General features: G+C 46.6%; 1 protein-coding gene across 1 annotated transcript in view; it reads right to left on the reverse strand.

Moving 5' to 3' along the window:
* NAV2 (neuron navigator 2) overlaps window positions 1–23,943 on the reverse strand; it is a 424,695-nt gene that overhangs the window by 25,059 nt on the left and 375,693 nt on the right. The window contains exons 22-30 of the mRNA XM_052662508.1: window positions 22,946–22,969; window positions 22,753–22,827; window positions 15,066–15,149; window positions 14,577–14,688; window positions 11,324–11,469; window positions 9,005–9,013; window positions 8,434–8,606; window positions 1,357–1,510; window positions 336–498 (exon numbers count right to left, since the gene is read on the reverse strand). Coding sequence (XP_052518468.1) covers window positions 336–498; window positions 1,357–1,510; window positions 8,434–8,606; window positions 9,005–9,013; window positions 11,324–11,469; window positions 14,577–14,688; window positions 15,066–15,149; window positions 22,753–22,827; window positions 22,946–22,969 — 940 coding nt within the window. The remainder of the gene's footprint in view (window positions 1–335; window positions 499–1,356; window positions 1,511–8,433; window positions 8,607–9,004; window positions 9,014–11,323; window positions 11,470–14,576; window positions 14,689–15,065; window positions 15,150–22,752; window positions 22,828–22,945; window positions 22,970–23,943) is intronic.

Consider the following 23,943-nt stretch of genomic DNA (forward strand, 5'->3'; position numbering starts at 1 on the left):
CCATCATCCCAGGTGGGACCATTTACCATGAGGGGGTGGTAGGCAGCATACAGCTTGCACGTCAGCCTCTTAAAATGGATCAAACACAACTCAGCATGGTGGGCGAGGGGATCCAAGCTCACGGCTTGGAGATCTCGGGGCATTGGAGCAAAGCATGACAGCAGTCTAACGGCTGGGCTCATGTTGGTAGCAGACGCACACCCACATACACACACAGACACACACCCTAAGTGCACACACGCCTCTGCTTCTCCATTTGATCTGCTGACCTGCTCATCTTGGGGCTCCTGCTTAGAGACCAGAGGGCCAACTGCAGACGCTGTGACACCACTCACCCAGGCTGCTGGACTCAGCGAGATTCAGGCTGTGCTGGGAGAGCCCCAGGGACTGCCTGGGGGAGGCGGACAGGGACACCTGGGAGGGCGCCCGGCTGCAGCCACTGCCTTGAGACTCTGACTTCAGCCGGTCATTCTCAGCCTTCAGCTTCTCTATTTCACTCTGTAAACGGGAAGGCAGAAACTCACTCACTGGGCCGATATACTGTGACCAAGCCTTTTCTGGAAGAGGAATTTGAAAGTTCCCTGCAGGGATCAAATGCACATCCTGGCCGAGGTACAGTAAGTTACACTCTCAGAGACATTGTTCAACGTGGTTCCTTTGCTGTATACAGAAGGCCTCTCTGGCAGGGGAAGGTCTGAGAGCTGGCCTTCTTTGACAAAGACCTCAGAAATCTTTCCCAGAGTATGGGTGGTAGGTGGAAGAATTCATATCTAAGAAGTCTGGAAACCTCTGGCTTTCTCAACCTAGGCCTTTACTGCAGGACTTGATATCTCAGAGCCTTTAATGAGCTGGTATGCATTATAAATCTGAGAGGCGCACACAGTGTGCAATATCTCTCAAACAAATTTGATCAAGGAGCTTTCTTTTCACACAGACTCTCGTGGAATGAGTGTTCCATGGAACCCCCTTTGGGAAACACTGCTCTCCAGTTGAGGTCTGATTTGGTAGAACCCATAGGGGTCTTTTACTCTCTATTTGTGAAGGACCTACTGTGTGTTAAGCACTGGTGCTCACACATCCAGAGGAAGGGACGCAAAAGAGAATAGCTCCAAAGATGCAGATGCCTTCAGTCTGCATCAGAAGGTGAGAGGAGCTGGGGACAGAACAAATCTATAGGGATTCAGAAGAGGGCACCGCACTAACACTTCCAGCTGCAGGACTCGAAAGGGCTTGGCGGAGGAAGAGGCATAAGGCTGAGCCTTGGGCGAAGGGTCCAACCCGGAAGTGCAGAAGGCTGTCCGGTGGGGGCCCAGGAGCGAGGCGGGAACAGCTGCTCCCCTGCAGCCTGGGGCTCACCTGCATCCTGTTCATGGCCTCCCGCAGCTGGTCCAGCTGGTGGGCAGAGCTGAGGGCTTCCAGGCGGATGTCGGTCAGCTTCATCTCCTTGTCTCTCAGCTCATTTCGAAGCTGCATGACCGTCTCAGCTTCGCTGTCCATGCACTCTGAAATGCTAGGGAAAGAGAAGTGTTGCTGACCAAGGCAGCTCTGAGTGCAGCTCCTCTGAGTTGCCCCCGACCACTACTCCATCATCAGGTTTGCTCAGGAGTAATCCTGTATAAAAGGGGCTTCCCTGGTGGCTCAGACGGCAAAGGACCCCGTATATCCAACTCCCTGGTGCTTCCCGGAAGTGAAAGTGAAAGTGCAAGTCGCTCAGTTGTGTCCAGCTCTTTGCAACCCCATGGCCTATACAGTCCATGGAATTCTCCAGGCCAAATACTGGAGCGGGTAGCCTTTCCCTTCTCCAGGGGATCTTCCCAACCCAGGGATCAAACTGGGGTCTCCCGCATTGCAGGCAGATTCTTTACCAGCTGAGCCAAAAGGGAAGCCCAAGAATACTGGAGTGGGTACCCTAACCTTCTCCAGCGGATCTTCCCGACCCAGGAATTGAACTGGGGTCTCCTGCATTGCAGGCAGATTCTTTACCAGCTGAGCTATGAGGAAAGCTTCCTGGAAGTGACAATAGCAAAAGCACCTGAAATTCAGACTTCACAGTCCCTGTTTTAAGAGGTGGTACTTCCAGGCTGGGTTCCTTATTTAATTATTGAGGTCTGTCCTTCCACTACCTGGCAAGTCAGTGCAAACTGGGAGATCATAAGAGTAGTGATGAAATGCAGCGTTAGAAAAGACAGTTCAATTTAGAAAAGGTTCTGTTGATTTCAATGATAGGAGCTGAGGTGCAGGGTGATCCAGAAGAGAAAGCTTGGACATTTCTTGGACCGAAAACAGAAAAAAGAAAAAAAAAAAAAACAACCCAAGTTCAGAAAGTCACAAAGCTGAAGCTGATTATCTCTGAATGACATAGTGAGCATGTGGTCTGCAGAAATAATCATGCAAGCCCTCTCTCCAGGACCCAAGCACTGGATGTGACCAAACCAAACCTGACCTGTGAAACCGAGAGAGGGAGTGGACATGTTAATTGCCAAACAGGAGGCCCGTGATCACTGTTAAAAGAGACGCCGTTGTATCTGGGGGACAGAAAGGACTAGAAGAAAAATTTAACACCTGAACAGGCAAATCTTTTTGTGGTTGTTTTCTTGACCAGCACCCTGAACTGTTTCGAGAGATACAAACCCACTTCCTTTTAAAAAGTTGTCAGCAGCCAATAAAACTTAACTTCAAAAATGTGAGACCTCCAGCAGACCCTTGAAAATCTCCTAATTATTCCCGTTTCATACTTGTGAGAAACAGATTTGGGGCCAACAGATTTAGGGCTAAGACAGATTTGGGTTAGAGAGACAGTAATGTCTTTAGAAATCATATCCTCCCCCTCCGCCCACTGCCACCCTCTCCCAGCTCTCTGTGACTGTGGTTTTGTAGGGTTTAACTATATAGTCGCATATATATAATATACATATATTTTTTTGGTTTGGGAGGTTTTCAAGGGGAACTTGGAAAAACTGCTTCATTCTTGAGAGAGGACTATGGTTTCCTGGTTTAAATGGAGTGTAAAGTCTGAACAAAATTCCACTGTGACACTCTGGTCTTAGCCAAACCCTGTCTCATCCAAACTCGAAGATTCCAGGTCACTGCAAAGAACAATCGGCTTTGGTTCACACTGTCTGTCTATCACATGGCAAGGCATTTTGCTCCAGTCTCCTTCACATGGTCTGTGCTTCTCCCCAGAAAGCTTTCTCAGCAAAGAGAGACAACATTTCCTTGGCACCCGCTTTGTGGAATTTATCACATGCGTTACTCTGTGAAGCTTGGCCAAACAATAACTTTACAAAGGAAGAAAGTCTGCTACGAGTAACCCTACCAAGAGTTCAAGGCCCCCCTATGAGCCCCCCTCTACCACCCCCAAATCGGTCACTTCTCAGAAACACAGCATGGCAAGAATGCCCAGGAGGGGTGTCCTACAACTCAGAGATGATGCTGAAAATGAGCCCCAACTAAGAGTCAGTCCCTGCGCCTACTGCCCACGCCAGATGTCCCCCCTGGTTCCTGCCTACCTAGACTTCTGCTGTGTCATCGATAGTCACTCCCTACATGACTGCTGACTCCTCTAGGACCAGGATTCTCGTCTGTTGCATCTGATCACACTGACCCCCACATAACAGCTACTGAATACATAGACCACTGCACTGGGCATCTGCAGTGTACTATTTAATGTACTACATATACTACCAACTTCAGGAAAAGGTGCTACAGTTATTTCCGTTTTAAGAGGGAGGCATAAAGCAATTGACATGCCTACTAAAGATGTGAGAAGCACAAAGAAATCTGGTGGGTCTACTTAACCCCAAGGCCATGCTCCAGAACTATATCCTTCAGGCACTCAACACACATTCGTCCCCTCCGTGAACCGCTTACTGAAGCAACTTGATATTAATTTTTCCTACTCTGCCCCTAACACTTAATGCCAGCATATTCCTGCCGTCTTGCCCAGGAAGCAGGGTTGGGGGCATACCTAATTTTACACACCCCGAGTGTGGGAAACACTGCCTTCCCACATGGCCATTCCTTCCGCCCACGTTGTAGGAACTTTTCCGAGCTCCGGCTCCTCTGCCTTTGGTATCTTCTTTGAACGCCCTCTCATGTCTAGATCTGCACATTCTTACAAACCCTTCAAGGCTGGAAAGAACCATTTGCTCTCTGCCCACCCTTTGGAAAACCAAACCCAAAACAAACATCTCCAGTGTGCGCGGATGCTGTGGAATGTCAGGAAAGGGCTACCGAGCCAAGAGTGGGCCCCGCCCAGTCCCTCTGGGGAAAATGGTTTGGGTTTGGAGGGAGCACTCTGGCTCTGGGCTCTGGGAGCCCCACAGGCTGAGCACATCGCTGCCACCCTCGCCTCAACGTGCTTGGCTGCCTGGCAGCTTCTGGCCCAGTTACTCCTCCCTCCTCCAAATGGACTCTTCTCTCTGCCCCTGGGTTTCCACTCACCTCCCTGGCTGCTCTACTTTCTCCTCCCGAACATCAAATATCTGAGAGTCCCAGAACTCAGTCCTTGTCCCTCTGACTCTCCCCCATGTCTATTCAATTCCTTAGAGGATCCCTCCAGTTTCCCAGCTTTTGAACCACCTGTGAGCTCATGTTTCCCAAATCTCAACCTTTAGGAACTCCAGGCTGGCTGGCATTTCCACAGGGATGTCTCCTGGGCATCTCACACCTCACACGGCTCCTGGTCCCCTTCTGGCCCAGTGTGTGTCTTTCATCCATCCCAGAAACAATACCTCCATACCCCCAAGTCCTCAAGTTGCAAATCTAGGAATATTCAACATTTCTTCTCTTCCCTTCACATGCCCCATCACAAGGTGCTATCAGCTATCCTTTCAGAATATATCCTAAGTCCACTCAGGACTCACCATTAGCATCAATTACTCATTCCACCTAATATCCGAATGCCCGCAAAACCAACAGGGTACCTAACTACATGGAGCTTCACCTGGAGACTGGAGAATTGGGGCAAAGAAGAAATAACCAAGGAGATGCTCCATAACAGGTGGTGATATCCACAATGGTGAAAAAATAAAACACGGAAGGGGGCTGTTGGGAGTGCTGGCTGGTGGCAGATGTGGTTTCACACGAGGTGCCTGGGCCGGGCCTTGCTGATAGGGTAACAATGAGCCGCTTGTGCCAGGCAGAGGGCACAGAAAGGGCAAAGGCCCAGGGATGGTGACCGTGAGTGGCGAGTTCAAACAACAAAACAGGCCAGAGCACCTGGGGGTAGCGGGGGCTGGGCAGTGAGGGGAGCATGTTGTCAGCCTCTGCTGCAGTCTCCCTCCTCACACTCCACTTGTGAGATGTTAATTTAGACAATCTCACGTTCCTGCTGAAAACTCTCCAAGGTCTCCCCAACACACAGGAAATCAGATGCAAACTCACCTACAGCTTCAAAGCCTCACGTGTTCTAGACTGGTGCCACCTCCTTCCCCACCACTTTCCACATGCCCGCAATGCGGCAGCCACGCTGGCCATACCCAGCTTCTCAGACACACCAGGCCTGGTTCCAGGTCCCACCAGGAAAGCCGCCCTGCTGGCTGGGAGGCGGAGTCAGCTACATGTTCACTGAGGCCCCCCACCCCCACCCCACGGGGCACACTCATTTCACTTCTCCCCTCCCAGGTCATGGAGAAGGCAGTGGCACCCCACTCCAGTACTCTTGCCTAGAAAATCCCATGGACAGAGGAGCCTGGTGGGCTGCAGTCCATAGGGTCCCTAAGAGTCGGACACGACTGAGCAACTTCACTTTCACTTTTCACTTTTGTGCATTGGAGAAGAAGATGGCGACCCACTCCAGTGTTCTTGCCCGGAGAATCCCAGGGATGGGGGAGTCTGCTGGGCTGCCGTCTATGGGGTCGCACAGAGTCGGACACGACTGAAGCGACTTAGCAGCAGCAGCCTCCCAGGTCGTAAGCCCTGCTCAGCGGTCAGTGGGAAGAGGCCCGGTGCACCCCAGCCGCCTGCAGGAGTCCCACTCTGTCCCCTCCCTGCCTGAGGCTGGACACACTGAGGACATGGGCCCACAGGACAGGCGGAGCCTGGGGCCAGCATCGCCACGGGGCAGGCCGCCTGCTCAAGACGGATGTCCATGTTAGGTCTGGAGGGAAGCAGCGATTGACAGCCACGGGTAAAGCCTCTGTGCTTTGGGATTAAGTCTGTCAAAGCGTTACCAACAAGAACTAACCAGGGATCCCTCCCGGCACACAGGTCTTGGCTGAAACATCACCTCCTCAGAGGGGCCTTTCCGGGCCACCCTGTCTGCAGCTGCTGTCAAGGTCCTTTGCATCCCAACACACTGTTTCAGTTCCCAGCGTGAACCCTTCGCACTGTCCAGTTCTTCTCATTTATCCAGCTTTCCGTGTTTAACAACCATCTCACCCCCTGACCCATGGGGTCTACAAGGGAGTGGGGACTTGACTCTCTGATACACTGCTGTCGCCAGAGCCAAGAATGCTACCTGGCACAGAGCAGACCCCAAGAGTGGAATCAGCTCCACTGTGTCATGTCCCCACGGGCCCTAAACCTCAGCGGTGGGAATCGGGCTAAGATCCTCTTTGGTGTCTCCAGAACCATCTCGAACAATGTCCTGCTCACACAGGCTGATGTATGAGAAGTCTGTATCAACCTATAAAGAGCAGATGACGGGTCTCCTATTCTCCTGCTCAGGAAACAACTGAACCGGGATGAGGGCAGGTGAGCCACAGGCAGCTGGCCCTTTATGCACCTCCTGGGCACCCTGCAGAGCAGACGGGACCGTGCTCCAGAGAACTGGTTTAACCCACACGCCGGCACACAGGGTGCTGGGCAGGAGCCACAGTCCAGCCCTCCGCGCTCCTCTCCCTCCTGCTGCTCGGGCTTACACCTTCGCCCAGAATGGAAGTGCCCGTCCCCACCTTCTTGCCAGGGCACCCCCCACCAAGAGAAGAGGGGCCGCTGATTTATGTAAAATGGAGACCATTCTTCACGGAGGGGGTGTTCATAAATAAAAGTCAGGGCCCTAAACTCGGCCTCCTCACTCCCACTGCCTGTCTTCCGTGCGGTCCGAGCAGGCGATGGGCTAGTCCTGGCTCACCCTCTCCCCTGCACTTCCTGCACCCGTCTGGTGAGCCGGGCTTGGGATGCTGGTGCAGGCCGCTGTCTTCTGTGGGCGGGCTGGCTGGCTGAGTGGGCTCAGGGGTGGCCCCACAGCCTTGGCCTCCTGAGACAGGAAGGAGGTGGCCCTCCATGCAAGGGATCTGACTCCCCCCTCGCGAGAATCCAGTGACATAGATGGAACTCATCCCTCTTTCACCAGTGAGGAAACTGAGGTGTCCACCACCTCACTCAGGTGTCCACTCCCCACCCCCAAACCCTAGCTTGCTGGCTGATCTGACCCCAACCGCAGTGGTCCACTTTTCCCAGGCACTGTCTCGTCTCACGGGAACTGCCCTTGCAGCCCTCTTGAGCGCCAGTTCTTCCTTTTCTTGCCTGGTGATACCAAAGGCTCTGAAGGAACTTGGTCCCGTGGGGCAGGGGCAATCTCTCTTGCTGCTGCAGGGAGTCAGCTGAGCCGCCTTCTGAGCAGATACCCGGGTCCCCGCCTGTCTGTCCCAAGCCATTCCTGACCAAGCTTCTTGCCTCCAGAGTCTGGGCCTCGTGTTTTGAGATGGTACACAGAAGTGTCTCCCTGCGCGCTGACGGAACAATGACGAGTGGGTGCTCAGTGGAAACCATGGGCGCTTGTCTGGGCAAGAGCAGATGACTCTTCCTTTCTATGTAACTCAGTGTCAAGGGGAACGGCACCTAAGCCAAGGCCAAGTGAGCAATCACCTGTCTCACTCAACCAGCTGTGTTCCCAAAGAGCTCTGTACAAACTGACTCATTTACAATCAACGGGGAGAGTTCAGGGCATTCAATCATGCTACGAAATATAGAACACTTTGGTAAAGAGAATGGTCACTGAATCACTCTATTTTTTAAACTTCTAGCTTTTGAGTGCTGACCTTAGTCAGAGAAAGAGTCAACACTAAATTGTGATCCAAGAAGAAAAGTGTAAACTCTCTCAGCCCTGCCACCCAAATGAACCAGAATTTCAGCCCAAACTGCCAACACTTATACCATCGTCCCCCCAACAGAGCATACCGGCTGCAGCTTTTCACATCTACTTATCTGTTCAATCCTTAGGACAGGATAAGGAGACAACCACTGTCCCAGTTTGAGAGAGAAATGGAAACAGAGGTTAAACCACCTGCCGAAGACCAGCCAGCTAATTATCCACACCGATGCCAGCAGAACAAAAAACTTTCCAGTCCTAAAACACGGAAAGAACATGCAGAGTCCCATGAATGCAAGACACAAAGGACCCCAAGGAGCAGAGAGAGCGTAACAGGACTCCTCGCCATTCCTGCTGGGGCCAAAGATGACCAGAGTGACCCCAGCAGACAGACTTACAGAGAACTGGAGTGAGAGTTTCGCAGCAGGGGAGTGGAGCCCGTGGATCCATTGTGTGGTAGCTTCGGTGAGGAAGGCAGAGAAGAATCCGTCATCTCCTCAATGTCTGAATGGGAGGACGCTGACTTGGGGGACTTCTTCTTCCCGAAGGCTTGCTTGAAGGAGCTGCGTAACTGAATACACAAGACTATCAGGCTGGCAGATGCCGGGCCCACCCCTCAGGCCTCAGCAAACAGACATGCAGAAGAGCAAATTCCTTCTCCCGCGCTCTCCTCCCGGCCACGGAAAAGGTTCCCCACAGCTCTCTTGAATCAGTGCATTAAGGGAAGAAGAGTTATCTGGTGTTGACAGCTCAGGGGACTGGTCCTGTGGGTGACATTCCATGCCTACTCTTGGGTCAAGACTAGATGCCAACAGCAAGACAGAGCCTGGCTCAGCAGATGATGTGGGGAGGAGGGGGTGACACGGCAACAAAGCGGGGTGCTCAGACACGGTGACGGATGCGGGTGAGGTTAGTCATATCAGTGGATGGGTTAGCTTGGTATCTGATATTCACGTGGGTCTTGCTTACCTCATTGACCTGCCAGAGAAAACGCAAGCAAAAATGGGGAAGGGGGAGGAAAAAAGACACATTTTTAACAGAGAAAGCCAGAGACAGGGAAAGCTTTGGACTTTTCAGACATGGCATGGCTCATAATAAACACCATACAGAGAGGAGGTGTCTGGTAGGACCAGGGATCTTTCAAGGCTTAAGAGCTAGCTTCTCCAATTATGGAAGGAGAGGAAGAGTGTGTCTGGAGGTGCCTACAATCTAAGCTCTACAAGCTTCTTTGTCTGGCTGAAATGACTGCCCCATCTTCCTACACTCCTATTCTTTCCCGCCTCTAATCAGTCATCTCTAAGTCTTTTTTTGCTTTTTTAAGCATGTCTTCTTTTCTCAGCAAGGGTAGCTTCATTGCTGCACCAGTCCCAACATGGCTGCATAGCTCTCTAACATATGTACTTAGGAGCTCCTACTGTCCTTCTATACACATAGTAAAAGCAGAAGATTAGCCATGTCACTCCTCACTCCAAAAAAAAATATTTTAAAGAAATGTTTTAACCACATTGGGAAAAAGGAACTGGTATATCACAAATTCCCCAAACCATGAAATGGATCTGAAAATTCTGAGAACATAAAAAAATTAAAAGTATGATTTCTCTGAAAGCCATGATAAGAACATACTTTCCTAGGACCAAAAAAATACAGCTTCATCTTGAAAACATTCTTTTAGAAAGTAAATTTCTTCTTCTAAAGTTTTTTTTTTTTTCCTTCTGAAAACGCATTCTGGGAGTTTCCTTAACCACTGTGAAATTCAGAAAACGAGCCATTCAGAAATAATGAGAATTTTCTCCTATCAAAGTTTCACCCATAACAAACTGCACATCCAGCTCGTGGTCGAGTCTGGATCCCATTTCTCTCCCATTTCCTACTTCCAGTCATATTTCCAGAGAGTAGTCAAAGAAACAGAAGGATCTGCACACATCAACCTAAATCCTTGCTCAACCTCTGGTAAGATGCCAGGTAAAGGAGGAGCTTACAAAGATCAGACAACATTGACCTTTGGGATTAACTGAGGATGCCTATTGGCCATCCTCCCCAATGGCACTGATAACTAAAAGGCTGCCTTAAAAACTTTAAGTTTTATTTCCTTAATTAATAAAAAAGGATAGTCACATTTTTTCATAGAAAATAATTCTCTCATCACTTTGATAATCAAATCAGATCATATTTAGCAACAGCATATTAGAAACAAAACTTGAGTTAATTTTATTTAAGTCACAGCAAATGAGTTGACTAAAAGCCATCAGTAATATAAGGAAAGACTTAATCAGAAAGATGAGAGAATCACCCGGAACTGGCCTTTCCGCTTGCCTCCAATGCAAGTCATTAATAATCAAAATGACTAACTCCTCAACTCTTCCATCACTGGACCTCGCCACCCATCCAAGATAACACAAAATGAATGAGAAGTATATGAAATGAATGCAGACACTGAAGCTACTATGAACACATGATGCTGTGAGCATTGACAAACGGGGCTCTGTGCGTCCTGGCCAAGTTCAGATCAACCTGGGGTATCCCTGCACTGAAGTCGGGGAGCAGTGAGTGTTAAACAGAACTCCACAGCTGGTCAGCAGAACTGAAAACTGAGTGGGGAGAGGACAGTGGCATTTTCCATGAAGAATGGGAAAAACTGTTCAAGAGGCCATTGTACAGAAAGTCAAGTAGCTGGAGAGAATTACGGAGACATGGAGAAACACTGTATGGGAGCCTGCTTCTATTAAGTTTGCTGTTTTGAGTTATGACCTCCGCCCCCCTCCCAATTCAACCACTCACTAACTGCTAACAACCACTTCATGAAACTTTTACTTTCAGCAAAGGGTCAAAAACATTTTAAAGAGAAGGGTGGGTGATTTAATGCTCTCATAAGCAATCATGTAAATAAGTAGATAAGGACTATGGTTAATGATGGGATGGCCAGTGATACACACTCCAAAAAATACTTTGGAACTAAGGGGAAAAAACCACGTAATAGTAACCCTGGTCTAGTATCTGGAACTTTGTGGCCAGCCTGTGATGAGGAAGAAATGACGCATATGAAATGAAAGATGAGTGCTTCACATAAAGTCTCGTGAGACAGTACAGCTATAAGGAGGTGGTTATTTCATGAATCCTAGTGCTTGGCTGAGCACAACACTGACTTTTAGTAGAAACCTGTCCACAAGCCACTTCACTGGACCGACTCCCAAGGGTCTATGCTGTGAAGTTAAGAGCTTTATATCTGGGGCGCACTATTTCCAAGACCAACTCTGACTCTGGCACAAGAGTCTTTGGAGGCACACTCACCCAGTTCTTTCTCTTCTTCTTCTTTGAATCGGTCTCTATGTTGCTGCCCACGCTGGAGTGGCTGGTGGCGCTGTTGATGCTGGAGACGCTGTCGGAGGAGTGCTGCCTGCGGATGCGGAGGTCTGTGGCCTGGGAGGTTCCGTTCCCTGGAGACCCAAGATCTGAGACGTCAGGAGCTGCTGACTTTGCCCCTTCCTTTGCCCCAGGATTTACACCCAAATTCACACACCCAGGGACTACTAGCTATTTCCCATTAGACCTCACCTGCTGTTCCCAGATGCTGGGTTTAAGGTCCTTGAGTAGGTGGGGGCCATGCCCTCTTTGATCAGTTAAAGACGAACTCTTTTCATTTTGCCCAATAGAAGTCAGGGGAGGCTCAGCAAGAATTCCCCCACACCTGCTCTCTTGAGCTTTAGACACGACAGTGTGTCCCCGAGCTGGCAGCAGTCATTTGCATTGTGAGCGCCTCCTTTGCTCTCTCTGCTCCTGCTGCACCAGCTTTTTCATGCCCTTGGACATGTCATGCCCATGTCCTCTCACCGCCTGACAGCTACTATTCTCTCTTCCTGGGATGCTCTTCTCCCTCTGTTCTGCCTGGCCAGCTCTTATCAATCCTTCTCACGTCACCCCTAGCCTCACTTTCCAGGAGGCCTGCCAGCTGAGCTGACAGTGGTACCAGAAATAACACTGCCCCCAAAAGCAGTGAGACCAAAATAAACCTTGCAGTGTTCCCCACAAGCACAAGACGACACCAACAGCTCTCTCTTTAGAGCACTGGTTTCAGGGGCAGACGTGGGTTCTCATCCCATTTCTGTTTCTTACATTCAGTGGCCTCAGGTTGGGATCATCGGCTCTAAAACTCAATATTCCCCTCAGTACAATGTGGAGGGAGGACCAGCATCGCCCTCATAAGCATGTTGTGGACAGAAAACGGGTTAATGAAATCATTAAAACACTGAGTGTAGTGCTCAGAACACAGTGAATGTTCCGTAAGTGTTGGCTCTATCACCTGTCAGTACTCTTCATTTCATTTTTGATATAACTCCTCATGCCCACATTTTCCCCCACCACCCCAAGTAACATACATAAGGACAAAGCAATTCTTTCCAAAATGTTTCCCGGGAAAAATGAGGGATTAATCCATTTTAGGCAGCCCCACGTCAGTAGGCAGAGTACCAGAGAATAGCAAAGAGAAATAAGAAAGCCTTCTTAAGTGAACAATGCAAAGAAATAGAGGAAAACAGTAGAATGGGAAAGACTAGAGATCTCTTTAAGAAAATTAGAGATACCAAGGGAACATTTCATGCAAAGATGGGCACAATAAAGGACAGAAATGGTATGGACCTAATTGAAGCAGGAGATATTAAGAAGAGGTGGCAAGAATACACAGAAGAACTATACAAAAAAGTTCTTCACAACCCAGATAACCATGATGGTGTGATCACTCACATAGAGCCAGATATCCTGGCATATGAAGTCAAGCAGGCCTTAAGAAGCATCACTACGAACAAAGCTAGAGGAGGTGATGGAATTCCAGCTGAGCTATTGCAAATCCTAAAAGATAATGATGTGAAAGTGCTGCACTCAATATGCCAGCAAATTTGGAAAACTCAGCAGTGGCCACAGGACTGGAAAAGGTCAGTTTTCATTCCAATCCCAAAGGCAATGCCAAAGAATGTTCAAACTACTTCACAATTGAACACATTTCACACGCTAGCAAAGTAATGCTCAAAATCCTCCAAGCTGGGCTTCAACAGAATGTGAACCAAGAACTTCCAGATGTACAAGCCGGATTTAGGAAAGGCAGAAGAATCAGAGATCAAATCGCAAACATCCACTGGATCATAGAAAAAGTAAGAGAATTCCAGAAAAACATCTACTTCTGCTTCATTGACTATGCTAAAGTCTGACTGTGTAGATCACAACAAACAGTAGAAAATTCTTAAAGAGATGAGAATACCAGACCACCTTACCTGCCTGCTGAGAAACCTGTATGCAGATCAAGAAGCAACAACTAGAACAGGACATGGAACAACAGACTGGTTCAAAATTGGGAAAGCAGTATGTCAAGGTTGTATATTGTCACCCTGCTTATTTAACTTATATGCAGAGTACATCATGCAAAATGCCGGGCTGGATGAAGCACAAGCTGGAATTAAGATTGCCAGGAGAAATATCAATATTCTCAGATATGCAGATGATACCACCCTTATGGCAGGAAGTGAAGAGGAACTAAAGAGCCTCTTGACAAAAGTGAAAGAGGAGACTGAAAAAGCTGACTTAAAACTCAACATACAAAAAACGACGATCATGGCATCTGGACCCATCACATCATGGCAAATAGATGGGGAGACAATGGAAACAGTGACAGGCTTCATTTCCTTGGGCTCCAAAATCACTGCAGATGGTGACTGCAGTCATGAAATTAAAAGACACTTGCTCCTTGGAAGAAAAGCAATGATCAACCTAAACAGTGCATTAAAAAGCAGAGCCATTACTTTGCTGACAAAGGTCCATATAATCAAAGCTATGGTTTTTCCAGTAGTCATGTACAGATGTGAGAGCTGGACAATAAAAGAGGCTGAGTGCCAAAGAATTGATGCCTTTGAACTGTGGTGCTAGAGAAGACTCTTGTGATTCCCTTGGACAGCAAGGAGATCAAACCAGTCAATCATAAAGAGAATTAGTCCTGAATATTCATTGAAAGGACTGATGCTGAAGCTCTAATCCTTTGGCCACATGATGCAAAGAGCCAACTCATTGGAAAAGAACCTGATGCTGGGAAAGATTGAAGGTGGGAGGAGAAGGGGACGACAGAGGATGAGATCGTAGGATGGCATCACTGACTCAGTGGACAGGAGTTTGAGCAAACTCTGGGAGATGGTACAGGACAGGGAAGCCTGGCGTGCTGCAGTCCATGGGGTTGCAAAGAGTCGGACAGGACTGAGCAACTTAACAACAACACGTCAGTCTGTAAATATCAAAGCATTAGTGAAATTAAGGCTGTGGAATACTCTGATACTTGGTCAAGAGAGATACATCTTCTTCCATTTTGAGATATACCAGAGAAGAGGACAAGCCAGAACAGCTCTCTTCCTAGAGGCCATCATTAACTGGATGCGGTGTCTTCTAAGCCCTGTCCAACTGACACAGACTCCCGCCCTCTAGGAGGGCGGCTGCATCATATATTGTCAGGGGAGGGTTCCTCAGGGCAGGCAGGTCGCCAGACTGAAAGCTGTTTTCCTTCCTCTACCTTTGCAATTGAGCTCCGGGGTGTTAATGACTCCATTAATAGCAGCCTGGGCAGCTGCGTTCTGTTTCTTCAGCAGCTCAATGGTTTTTCTCAACTCATTCAGTTCTGAATCCTGAGGAACAGAAAAAAAGACTGGTCATCCCCAAATCATTCTGTACTGAGTTCAACTGAAGTCAGCTTAGCATCAGCTTAGAGGCAAGGAGAGAATGAAGGAGCTGCAGGAAACCTTTGTCACAAACATTAGCCTGGATCAGTTTTCAACAGGCGTTTGTGAGCACAGGACAGCAAACAGGACTAAGATCTGTTGCCAGTGCAGTTACCACCGCTCCGTCCAAGTCATATTTTCACTCAATAAATTCTGTTCTTTCAGATTCAATTCCAACAGTCCAACAAGCACACTACAATCTATACAACTTCCTGGAATAAAACAGGATCATGCTTTTAGGTTTGTTAATTCTAAGCAGGGAGGGAAGAAGCATCCTGTTTTACCTTCTGCTCAGCCGTCATGGTTAAGCTCTGGAGCCTGATGGTCATGTTTCCAAGACTCTGCTCAAAGGCTGCCACGAGGTGAGCCTGGAGAGGAAAGACACATTTCCCTGCAGTTACATTATCTTGCAAGGTTTGCTGTTGCTGTTTAGTTGCTAGGTCGTGTCCAATTCTTTGCGACCCCATGGACTATATATAGCCTGCCAGGCTCCTCTGTCTACAGGCTTTTCCAGGCAGGAATACTGGAGCAAGTTGCCATTTCCTCCTCCAAGAGGTCTTCCTGAAACAGGGATCAAACCCATGTCTCCTGTTTGGCAGGCTGATTCTTTACCACTAAGCCAGCTGGGAAACCCACCTTGCAAGGCAGGCGTGCCTAAAGAGTGCCGGGTCTTAAAGACGGAAATCTTACTGGGGACACGTGGGTGAGCCCCTGTCGACTTCTTCAGCCTCTTGAGCCCCCACTCCCCACCACTCTCTGGGATCTGGTTACTCTAGCCTTTCACATTCTCCAACATCCCGTGCCTCTTCCCACCTCAGGACCTTTCTGCGTACTTTCCCCTCTGCCCGGAATGCCCTTCCCCTAGCTGCCTCCCCAGCTGATTTTTATACATACTTCTCAAGAGAGCTCAGCACATGTCTTCATGAGACCCCCAGATTGGGCTGCTTCCCTCCTGTTCACTCACACAAGCACACTGGTCTACTGTGTACTTTATGGGATCACAGTCACACACACACACACGCAAACACACACACTTGGGATCACTAATTTATGCTGGTCTCTACTACACTGCAGGATACCTTTCGTTCCACAGGCACCAAGCTCACAGTAGAGGCTCACGTTGAGCATGTTTACAGAATGGATGAACAAAGTGGTTGGCAGATGTTGCCTGTTATAATCCTGGTTAATAAAAAGCCACCAAAAGGCCCATCTGCTACCACCTCAGAGAACCTGCTCCCTGTTCCCCCTGGGGTGAGGACTTTCTCTGGGGCTCCCCTGCACTTTTATGTATCTCTGTAGAAGACAGCATCAGACATGCCATTATCCTATATATTACAAAGACAGCTTTAAAAACGCTGCCAATTATAGCTGAAATATGCATCCAATTTTAAGAAATGTTAGGAACAAGGAAAAAAAAATGTGTATCTTAGAATTGAGAGATGTGATATTTCCTTGTCTGCCCCTTTCTTTGCAACCCTCTTCAAGGGCAAGATGCAACTCTGTGTCCCAATACTAAAATTTCTTCCAGAGAGCAGTAGGTGACAGAGCAGTGAGTTGACTGAGGATCCTGATAATATTGTTAAAACCAAGGATAAAGAATGGATAAGTCATCTAATCCTGCAGGCCTCAGTTGCTTCATCTGTAAAATGGGAGCCACATCTCTGTTCCTCCCAGGGTGATTCTGAGCACCGAGTGACACAATGTGGCTGAAAATGATCTATAAGCTGCTAAGGAACTGCAAAACACAGGCATGACTAAAGACTGCGGGGAACAGACGGGGTTTGGGAACAGATATTCTGAGAACACAGGTGTAGAGAGATGAAGAAAAGGTCCCAGGAGCGGGGTGGGTAGATACACAGAAGGTCACGGGAGGAACCAGAAGGACCGGCAAGGTACCTGAGTCTTGGGAGAAGTGAGACCTGATGGTTCTGGAAAATTCTCCAGACAAACGTGATAGATGCATAGAGTGAAGAAGACAAGGGTGGGAGAGGAGCCATCACCCTAGGCTCTAAGGGGGTCAGGGTCAGCACACATCTCAGATCAGGGAGGAGAGACTTGAGGGGTGAGTGGGAGGCCTCTTACTGGACTTCATGGAACAGGGAGACTGAGGGTAAGACACCTCTAGGATTGAGCCTCTTTCCCACTGGCTGTAGGAGCTGGCAGGGGACGTGAGCACTTGTCGTACAAAGGTTAAATGGATTGGCCAGCTTCTTTCTGATTGCGTGCCCTCCCTCACAAAAAACTGAGAAAATGCCTTTGCATTTTAAAATAAAGTGATATGCTTCAGTCTGCCCTGGAGAATGTGCAGGACAAAAGCCAACCAGATTGGAGACAGTCACATAGTGAATGAAGCCAGGGCATGGAGGTGAACAAGTTGACTGCTACCCTGGCACTTCAAAGGAATGACAAGGTCAAATTTAAATGCCTGAATTTCCATTTATTTCGATTCCTCATTTGACTGCCACCCAAGAGTCTATTTGTGGGCATGAAAACTTTCTATTCGTTTAAAAACAAAAGCAAAAACCTGAGCCCACGAAGACGGCTTATCGAGAGAGTGTTTTTGCAAACTCAAGAAGAAACCACATGTGCTCCAAAGAACCAGAGGATCACATTTTGCTGGTGAGCAAAAGGACTGAGTCATGGTCTCAATTATGAAAATACGGGCCAAGAGGCTGGTTCAGAGCCACACAACAGCCTTCTCAGCAAGCAGCATTCTCACATTCCCAGAGAAAACAAACACAAGTGGTATAAAAACACCCAGAGAAGGTGGCTTTGAGTAGTGTGTCCTAGAAAAAACAAACACGGCTTGGCCTGCGAGAAAGATGGCGGACAGTAAAACACGTTACCACTGCCGGTGGTGTGTGGCAAGACTAAATATTTACTTTAAAACAAAATGAAAATGGAGAGATCACAACAGACAACACAGAAATACAAAGGATCATAAGAGACTACTATCAGCAGTTATATGCTAATAAAATGGACAACGTGGAAGAAATGGACAAATTCTTAGAAAAGTACAATTTTCCAAAACTGAACCAGGACGAAATAGAAAATCTTAACAGACCCATCACAAGCACGGAAATTGAAACTGTAATCAGAAATCTTCCAGCAAACAAAAGCCCAGGTCCAGACGGCTTCACAGCTGAATTCTACCAAAAATTTAGAGAAGAGCTAACACCTATCCTACTCAAACTCTTCCAGAAAATTGCAGAGGAAGGTAAACTTCCAAACTCATTCTATGAGGCCACCATCACCCTAATACCAAAACCTGACAAAGATGCCACAAAAAAAGAAAACTACAGGCCAATATCACTGATGAACATAGATGCAAAAATCCTCAACAAAATTCTAGCAATCAGAATCCAGCAACACATTAAAAAGATCATACACCATGACCAAGTGGGCTTTATCCCAGGGATGCAAGGATTCTTCAATATCTGCAAATCAATCAATGTAATTCACCACATTAACAAATTGAAAAATAAAAGCCATATGATTATCTCAATAGATGCAGAGAAGGCCTTTGACAAAATTCAACATCCATTTATGATAAAAACTCTCCAGAAAGCAGGAATAGAAGGAACATACCTCAACATAATAAAAGCTATATATGACAAACCCACAGCAAACATTATCCTCAATGGTGAAAAATTGAAAGCATTTCCCCTAAAGTCAGGAACAAGACAAGGGTGTCCACTTTCACTGCTACTATTCAACATAGTTCTGGAAGTTTTGGCCACAGCAGTCAGAGCAGAAAAAGAAATAAAAGGAATCCAAATTGGAAAAGAAAAAGTCAAACTCTCACTGTTTGCAGATGACATGATCCTCTACATGGAAAACCCTAAAGACTCCACCAGAAAATTACTAGAGCTCATCAATGAATATAGTAAAGTTGCAGGATATAAAATCAACACACAGAAATCCCTTGCATTCCTATACACTAATAATGAGAAAGTAGAAAAAGAAATTAAGGAAACAATTCCATTCACCATTGCAACGAAAAGAATAAAATACTTAGGAATATATCTACCCAAAGAAACTAAAGACCTATATATAGAAACTATAAAACACTGATGAAAGAAATCAAAGAGGACACTAATAGATGGAGAAATATACCATGTTCATGGATCGGAAGAATCAATATAGTGAAAATGAGTATACTACCCAAAGCAATTTACAAATTCAATGCAATCCCTATCAAGCTACCAGCCATATTTTTCACAGAACTAGAACAAATAATTTCAAGATTTGTATGGAAATACAAAAAACCTCGAATTGCCAAAGCAATCTTGAGAAAGAAGAATGGAACTGGAGGAATCAACTTGCCTGACTTCAGGCTCTACTACAAAGCCACAGTCATCAAAACAGTATGGTACTGGCACAAAGACAGAAATATAGATCAATGGAACAAAATAGAAAGCCCAGAGATAAATCCACACACCTATGGACACCTTATCTTTGACAAAGGAGGCAAGAATATACAATGGAGTAAAGACAATCTCTTTAACAAGTGGTGCTGGGAAAACTGGTCAACCACTTGTAAAAGAATGAAACTAGATCACTTTCTAACACCGCACACAAAAATAAACTCAAAATGGATTAAAGATCTAAATGTAAGACCAGAAACTATAAAACTCCTAGAGGAGAACATAGGCAAAACACTCTCAGATGTAAATCACAGCAGGATCCTCTATGATCCACCTCCCAGAATTCTGGAAATAAAAGCAAAAATAAACAAATGGGATCTAATTAAAATTAAAAGCTTCTGCACAACAAAGGAAAATATAAGCAAGGTGAAAAGACAGCCTTCTGAATGGGAGAAAATAATAGCAAATGAAGCAACTGACAAACAACTAATCTCAAAAATATACAAGCAACTTATGCAGCTCAATTCCAGAAAAATAAACGACCCAATCAAAAAACGGGCCAAAGAACTAAATAGACATTTCTCCAAAGAAGACATACGGATGGCTAACAAACACATGAAAAGATGCTCAACATCACTCATTATCAGAGAAATGCAAATCAAGACCACAATGAGGTACCACTTCACACCAGTCAGAATGGCTGCGATCCAAAAATCTGCAAGCAATAAATGCTGGAGAGGGTGTGGAGAAAAGGGAACCCTCCCACACTGTTGGTGGGAATGCAAACTAGTACAGCCACTATGGAGAACAGTGTGGAGATTCCTTAAAAAATTGCAAATAGAACTCCCTTATGACCCAGCAATCCCACTGCTGGGCATACACACCGAGGAAACCAGAATTGAAAGAGACACATGTACCCCAATGTTCATCGCAGCACTGTTTATAATAGCCAGGACATGGAAACAACCTAGATGTCCATCAGCAGATGAATGGATAAGAAAGCTGTGGTACATATACACAATGGAGTATTACTCAGCCGTTAAAAAGAATTCATTTGAATCAGTTCTGATGAGATGGATGAAACTGGAGCCGATTATACAGAGTGAAGTAAGCCAGAAAGAAAAACACCAATACAGTATACTAACACATATATATGGAATTTAGAAAGATGGCAATGACGACCCTGTATGCAAGACAGGAAAAAAGACACAGCTGTGTATAACGGACTTTTGGACTCAGAGGGAGAGGGAGAGGGTGGGATGATTTGGGAGAATGGCATTCTATCATGTATACTATCATGTAAGAATTGAATCGTCAGTCTATGTCTGATGCAGGATACAGCATGCTTGGGGCTGGTGCATGGGGATGACCCACAGAGATGTTATGGGGAGGGTGGTGGGAGGGGGGTTCATGTTTGGGAACACATGTAAGAATTAAAGATTTTAAAATTTAAAAAAAAAAAGAAAAAAACAAAACAAAACAAAACAATATGGGATTCAGTGGCTTTTATGAGGAGCAAAATGGATTAGTGAAATAATAATAATGTGAGGGGTCTCACTCTTACTCTTCTGGATCAGACAGGAGAGTTCCAAATGGCCCAGTGAAAGGTCCCTTGGAGGCAGCATGAGGTCACTGGAGGAGTTAATCAAGTTCTTTGATACACACATTATTATTTTTCAATTAGTAAGGGGCAGTCATTGATAGCTGTAGTTCTTAATAAGGACAGTATTTCCAAATTACTTGCTGTCAAACCTCATGTGTTTCAAGGAGACCCCTGGCTCACTGGTTCTGGATTCATAGACATGCATCTGATTCCTGAGATAATGTCTCAGTAATTGATAATGTCTCAGTCTTCGAAAAAGACTAAACCTCAAATTCCAGATCTAACATCAATTTCTGATCTTTCTTTTTGTATTTATTTATTTATTTGGCTTCACCAGGTCTTAGTTGCAGCATGCAGGATCTAGTTTGGTTCCCTGACCGGGGATTGAACCCGGGCCACCTGCATTGGGAGCATGGAGGCTTAGCCGCTAGACCACCAGGGAAGTTCCAAATTTCTGATCTTTTAGGATACAGTAATAGAGAAAAAAGTTAAGAAAATAAAGAAAGATTAAAAAAAAACACACAGTAGCCTAGTATACTAGGATTTTGGGGGGAAGGCAAAAAAAAAAAGGGGGGGGGAGCAGAGATTTCCAGAAATGTAAGAAAGCACAGGAGAACGAATAGTTCAGAGTAGTCAGCAATTACTAAGCCTATAATTAAGGTCAAGTACTCTGCTAGGTACTTCATGTGCAGACTTAAAAATGAAATGGAAAGTTTCCTCGAGTAGACTCAGGCTCAAACCAGGAATCACATGGGCAAAAGCTCCAGATATTTACTAATACAGTCCTGGTCCAAGGAAGACAAGCTTTTTGCTTTTCATTTTAACAGCATGCTGGGATCACGCAGGTGGCTTTCTGACGGGCTCACACTCACAATCTATGGTCCTAGACTGGTGGTGTGCTCCCAAGCAGGAAGCCCTGCCTCTGAGGCATCTCAGCACCTTCCAAAACCTCAGGCTCTGCCTCTGAGCTGCAGCCCTGACGACTCACAGCCCTGTGGCAGGGCACCTTTACAGACTGGTCTGATGTGGTAGGAGACCTCTGCCTCTACTCTGACCCCGCAAATCCTGTAACCACACCACAGTTAGGAAGCTAACTTAACCACCTAACAGATGAGTGTGCTCATGATGTGCCCTGACCTTTGCTCTTCTTCCACACTACCCTCATTCCCACTTCCTTCTCCCTTCCACCCCAGCCCTCTTCCCCCACATCCACGCCATAGATTCTAATCACACTGAGCTTCTTATAGTTTCCAAATGCAGCAACATCTTCACCTTGGGCTTTTGCACAAATTACTCTCTTTGGTTAGAATGCTGTCCTTCCCATGCATCCTCCCCTACCCAGCAATCTTAAGATGTAACCTCCTCCAGGAAGCCTTTCCTGACTTCTCCCAGCCCCATCAAAACTGATCTAGGCATTCCTCTCAAGTATTCCCACAACCATCCCCCTTTATTGCTATCATAACAACTATCATGTCATAGCAAAACTGTTTTGTCTCTCTGCTGTACCACAGAAAGAACACTAAGATGACAGTGATTATGCTTGCTTTGCTGTTGAACCCACATTGCCCGGGGCATAGTTGGCACTTAAACAGCTGCTGAATTGAATGCCGGTTGGCAGTGCCTTCTGAACACGTAATTGTGTATATTATATAATAATTACAGAGCAGTCAGCCACTTATTGTGGAGTCGTAGATTTTCTTCTTTCTCTCTCTTAAGATGAAAATTTCCAGAAAGAGAAAGGAAAATGAACCGTTCTGAGCACTTAATCTATTTCAGGTACTGATCACATTACACCCCTGAGAGCTAAGTATTATCATCTCCTAGAGCACTGAGGAGCAAAGGCAGGCTCAGAAGTGAAAGGATCTGCCCAAAGCACAGAGCCAGTAAGTGTCAGAGCTGACACGCACACCCTCAATACCAAAGCCTGTGTCTCTTTCGTTACACCACTGCCTCTATAATGCTCCGAGGCAGCAATGGCTACCGCTCTGGGTCTATACTCACATTTGCTGTCAGCTGGGTGGTCAAAGCAGAAACTTTTTCTTGGGAGGCATCCAGTTCCCGCCGTAGTTTGCGAATCTAAAGATGACAAGGAACAGAGTTACTTGCTTTGGGAGTCCACTTCCAGGATGAGCTGGGAGAAAGAACTGACCACAGTGAAAGACGGAAGAAATCCAACTAGCAAAATGTTCCTTACCTCTGACTGGCATTTTTCTTCCGGCTATAAAGAAAAACATAGACAAAATTAGACCAGTTGACGAACAACTGGAGGGCCATATTTGGACACTTGCAGCAGTCTTAAAGATTATTAGTTTCTCTTCCAATGGCCTTCTCTAAATAAACCGGTTCAATTCACGTGACCAATCAGAAAGGCCAAATACAAACAATGTATTATTTTAAGAAATTAGGAAGAATTAGGAAATACTCTGGCTATATTGATTGTGAGCAGCCCCCTGCTCCCACATGGAGATGACAGCAGGGAGAAGGGGTGATGAGAAGGGGATAAGCCAGGGGAAGAGTTGCCAGATTTAGCAAATTAAAAAAAAAAAAAAGAAAAGAACAGGGCACCCAGTTAGATTTTTTTTTCTTTTAAAGTATGTTCCATGCAACAGTGAGAACACACTTATACTAAAAAATTATTTGTTGTTTATCTGAATTTCAAATTTAATTGGGCATTCTATATTTAATCTGGCAATCCTACCTGGGAGGCAGGGAGGACAGCTCATAGGTTAATTCTGCCCCATTTTATTCCTCCCTCTCATCTCCCTAGGGCACTGAAGCAGAAACAGTAGCAGGGCAGGAAGGCTCTAGAAGAGAAGGGGACTGGGAGGCCCCATCAGCCAGCCTGGAGACTCCCCAGCTTAAAAGAAGGAAGACGGCTGGCACGTTCCTGCTGTTCCATCTGGAGCCCCCAGTTACCTGTGACCCTGGGGAGTAAGAACGAAGCCTATAGACTCTCTTACTGGAAAAACCTTCCATCCGGGGCCCTCGGTCTGTGATGACACAGCAATCACCAGCCAGAGACTACAAGCTACTTATCTCTTCCCATAGTGGGAGCCCACATGGGTTGGGGGGAACCTATTGCAGGGGGAACCATTCTTTCTCTCTTCTGGAGTTTTCTGTAGGGGCCCATATAAGAAGAAACCCACAACCTCCAACACAGGCTTTCTTGGAAATGTTGGAAGTGTCCACCAT

The sequence above is a fragment of the Budorcas taxicolor genome, chromosome 25 (genome assembly GCF_023091745.1).
Source record: "Budorcas taxicolor isolate Tak-1 chromosome 25, Takin1.1, whole genome shotgun sequence".
Classification (NCBI taxonomy): Eukaryota; Metazoa; Chordata; class Mammalia; order Artiodactyla; family Bovidae; genus Budorcas; species Budorcas taxicolor.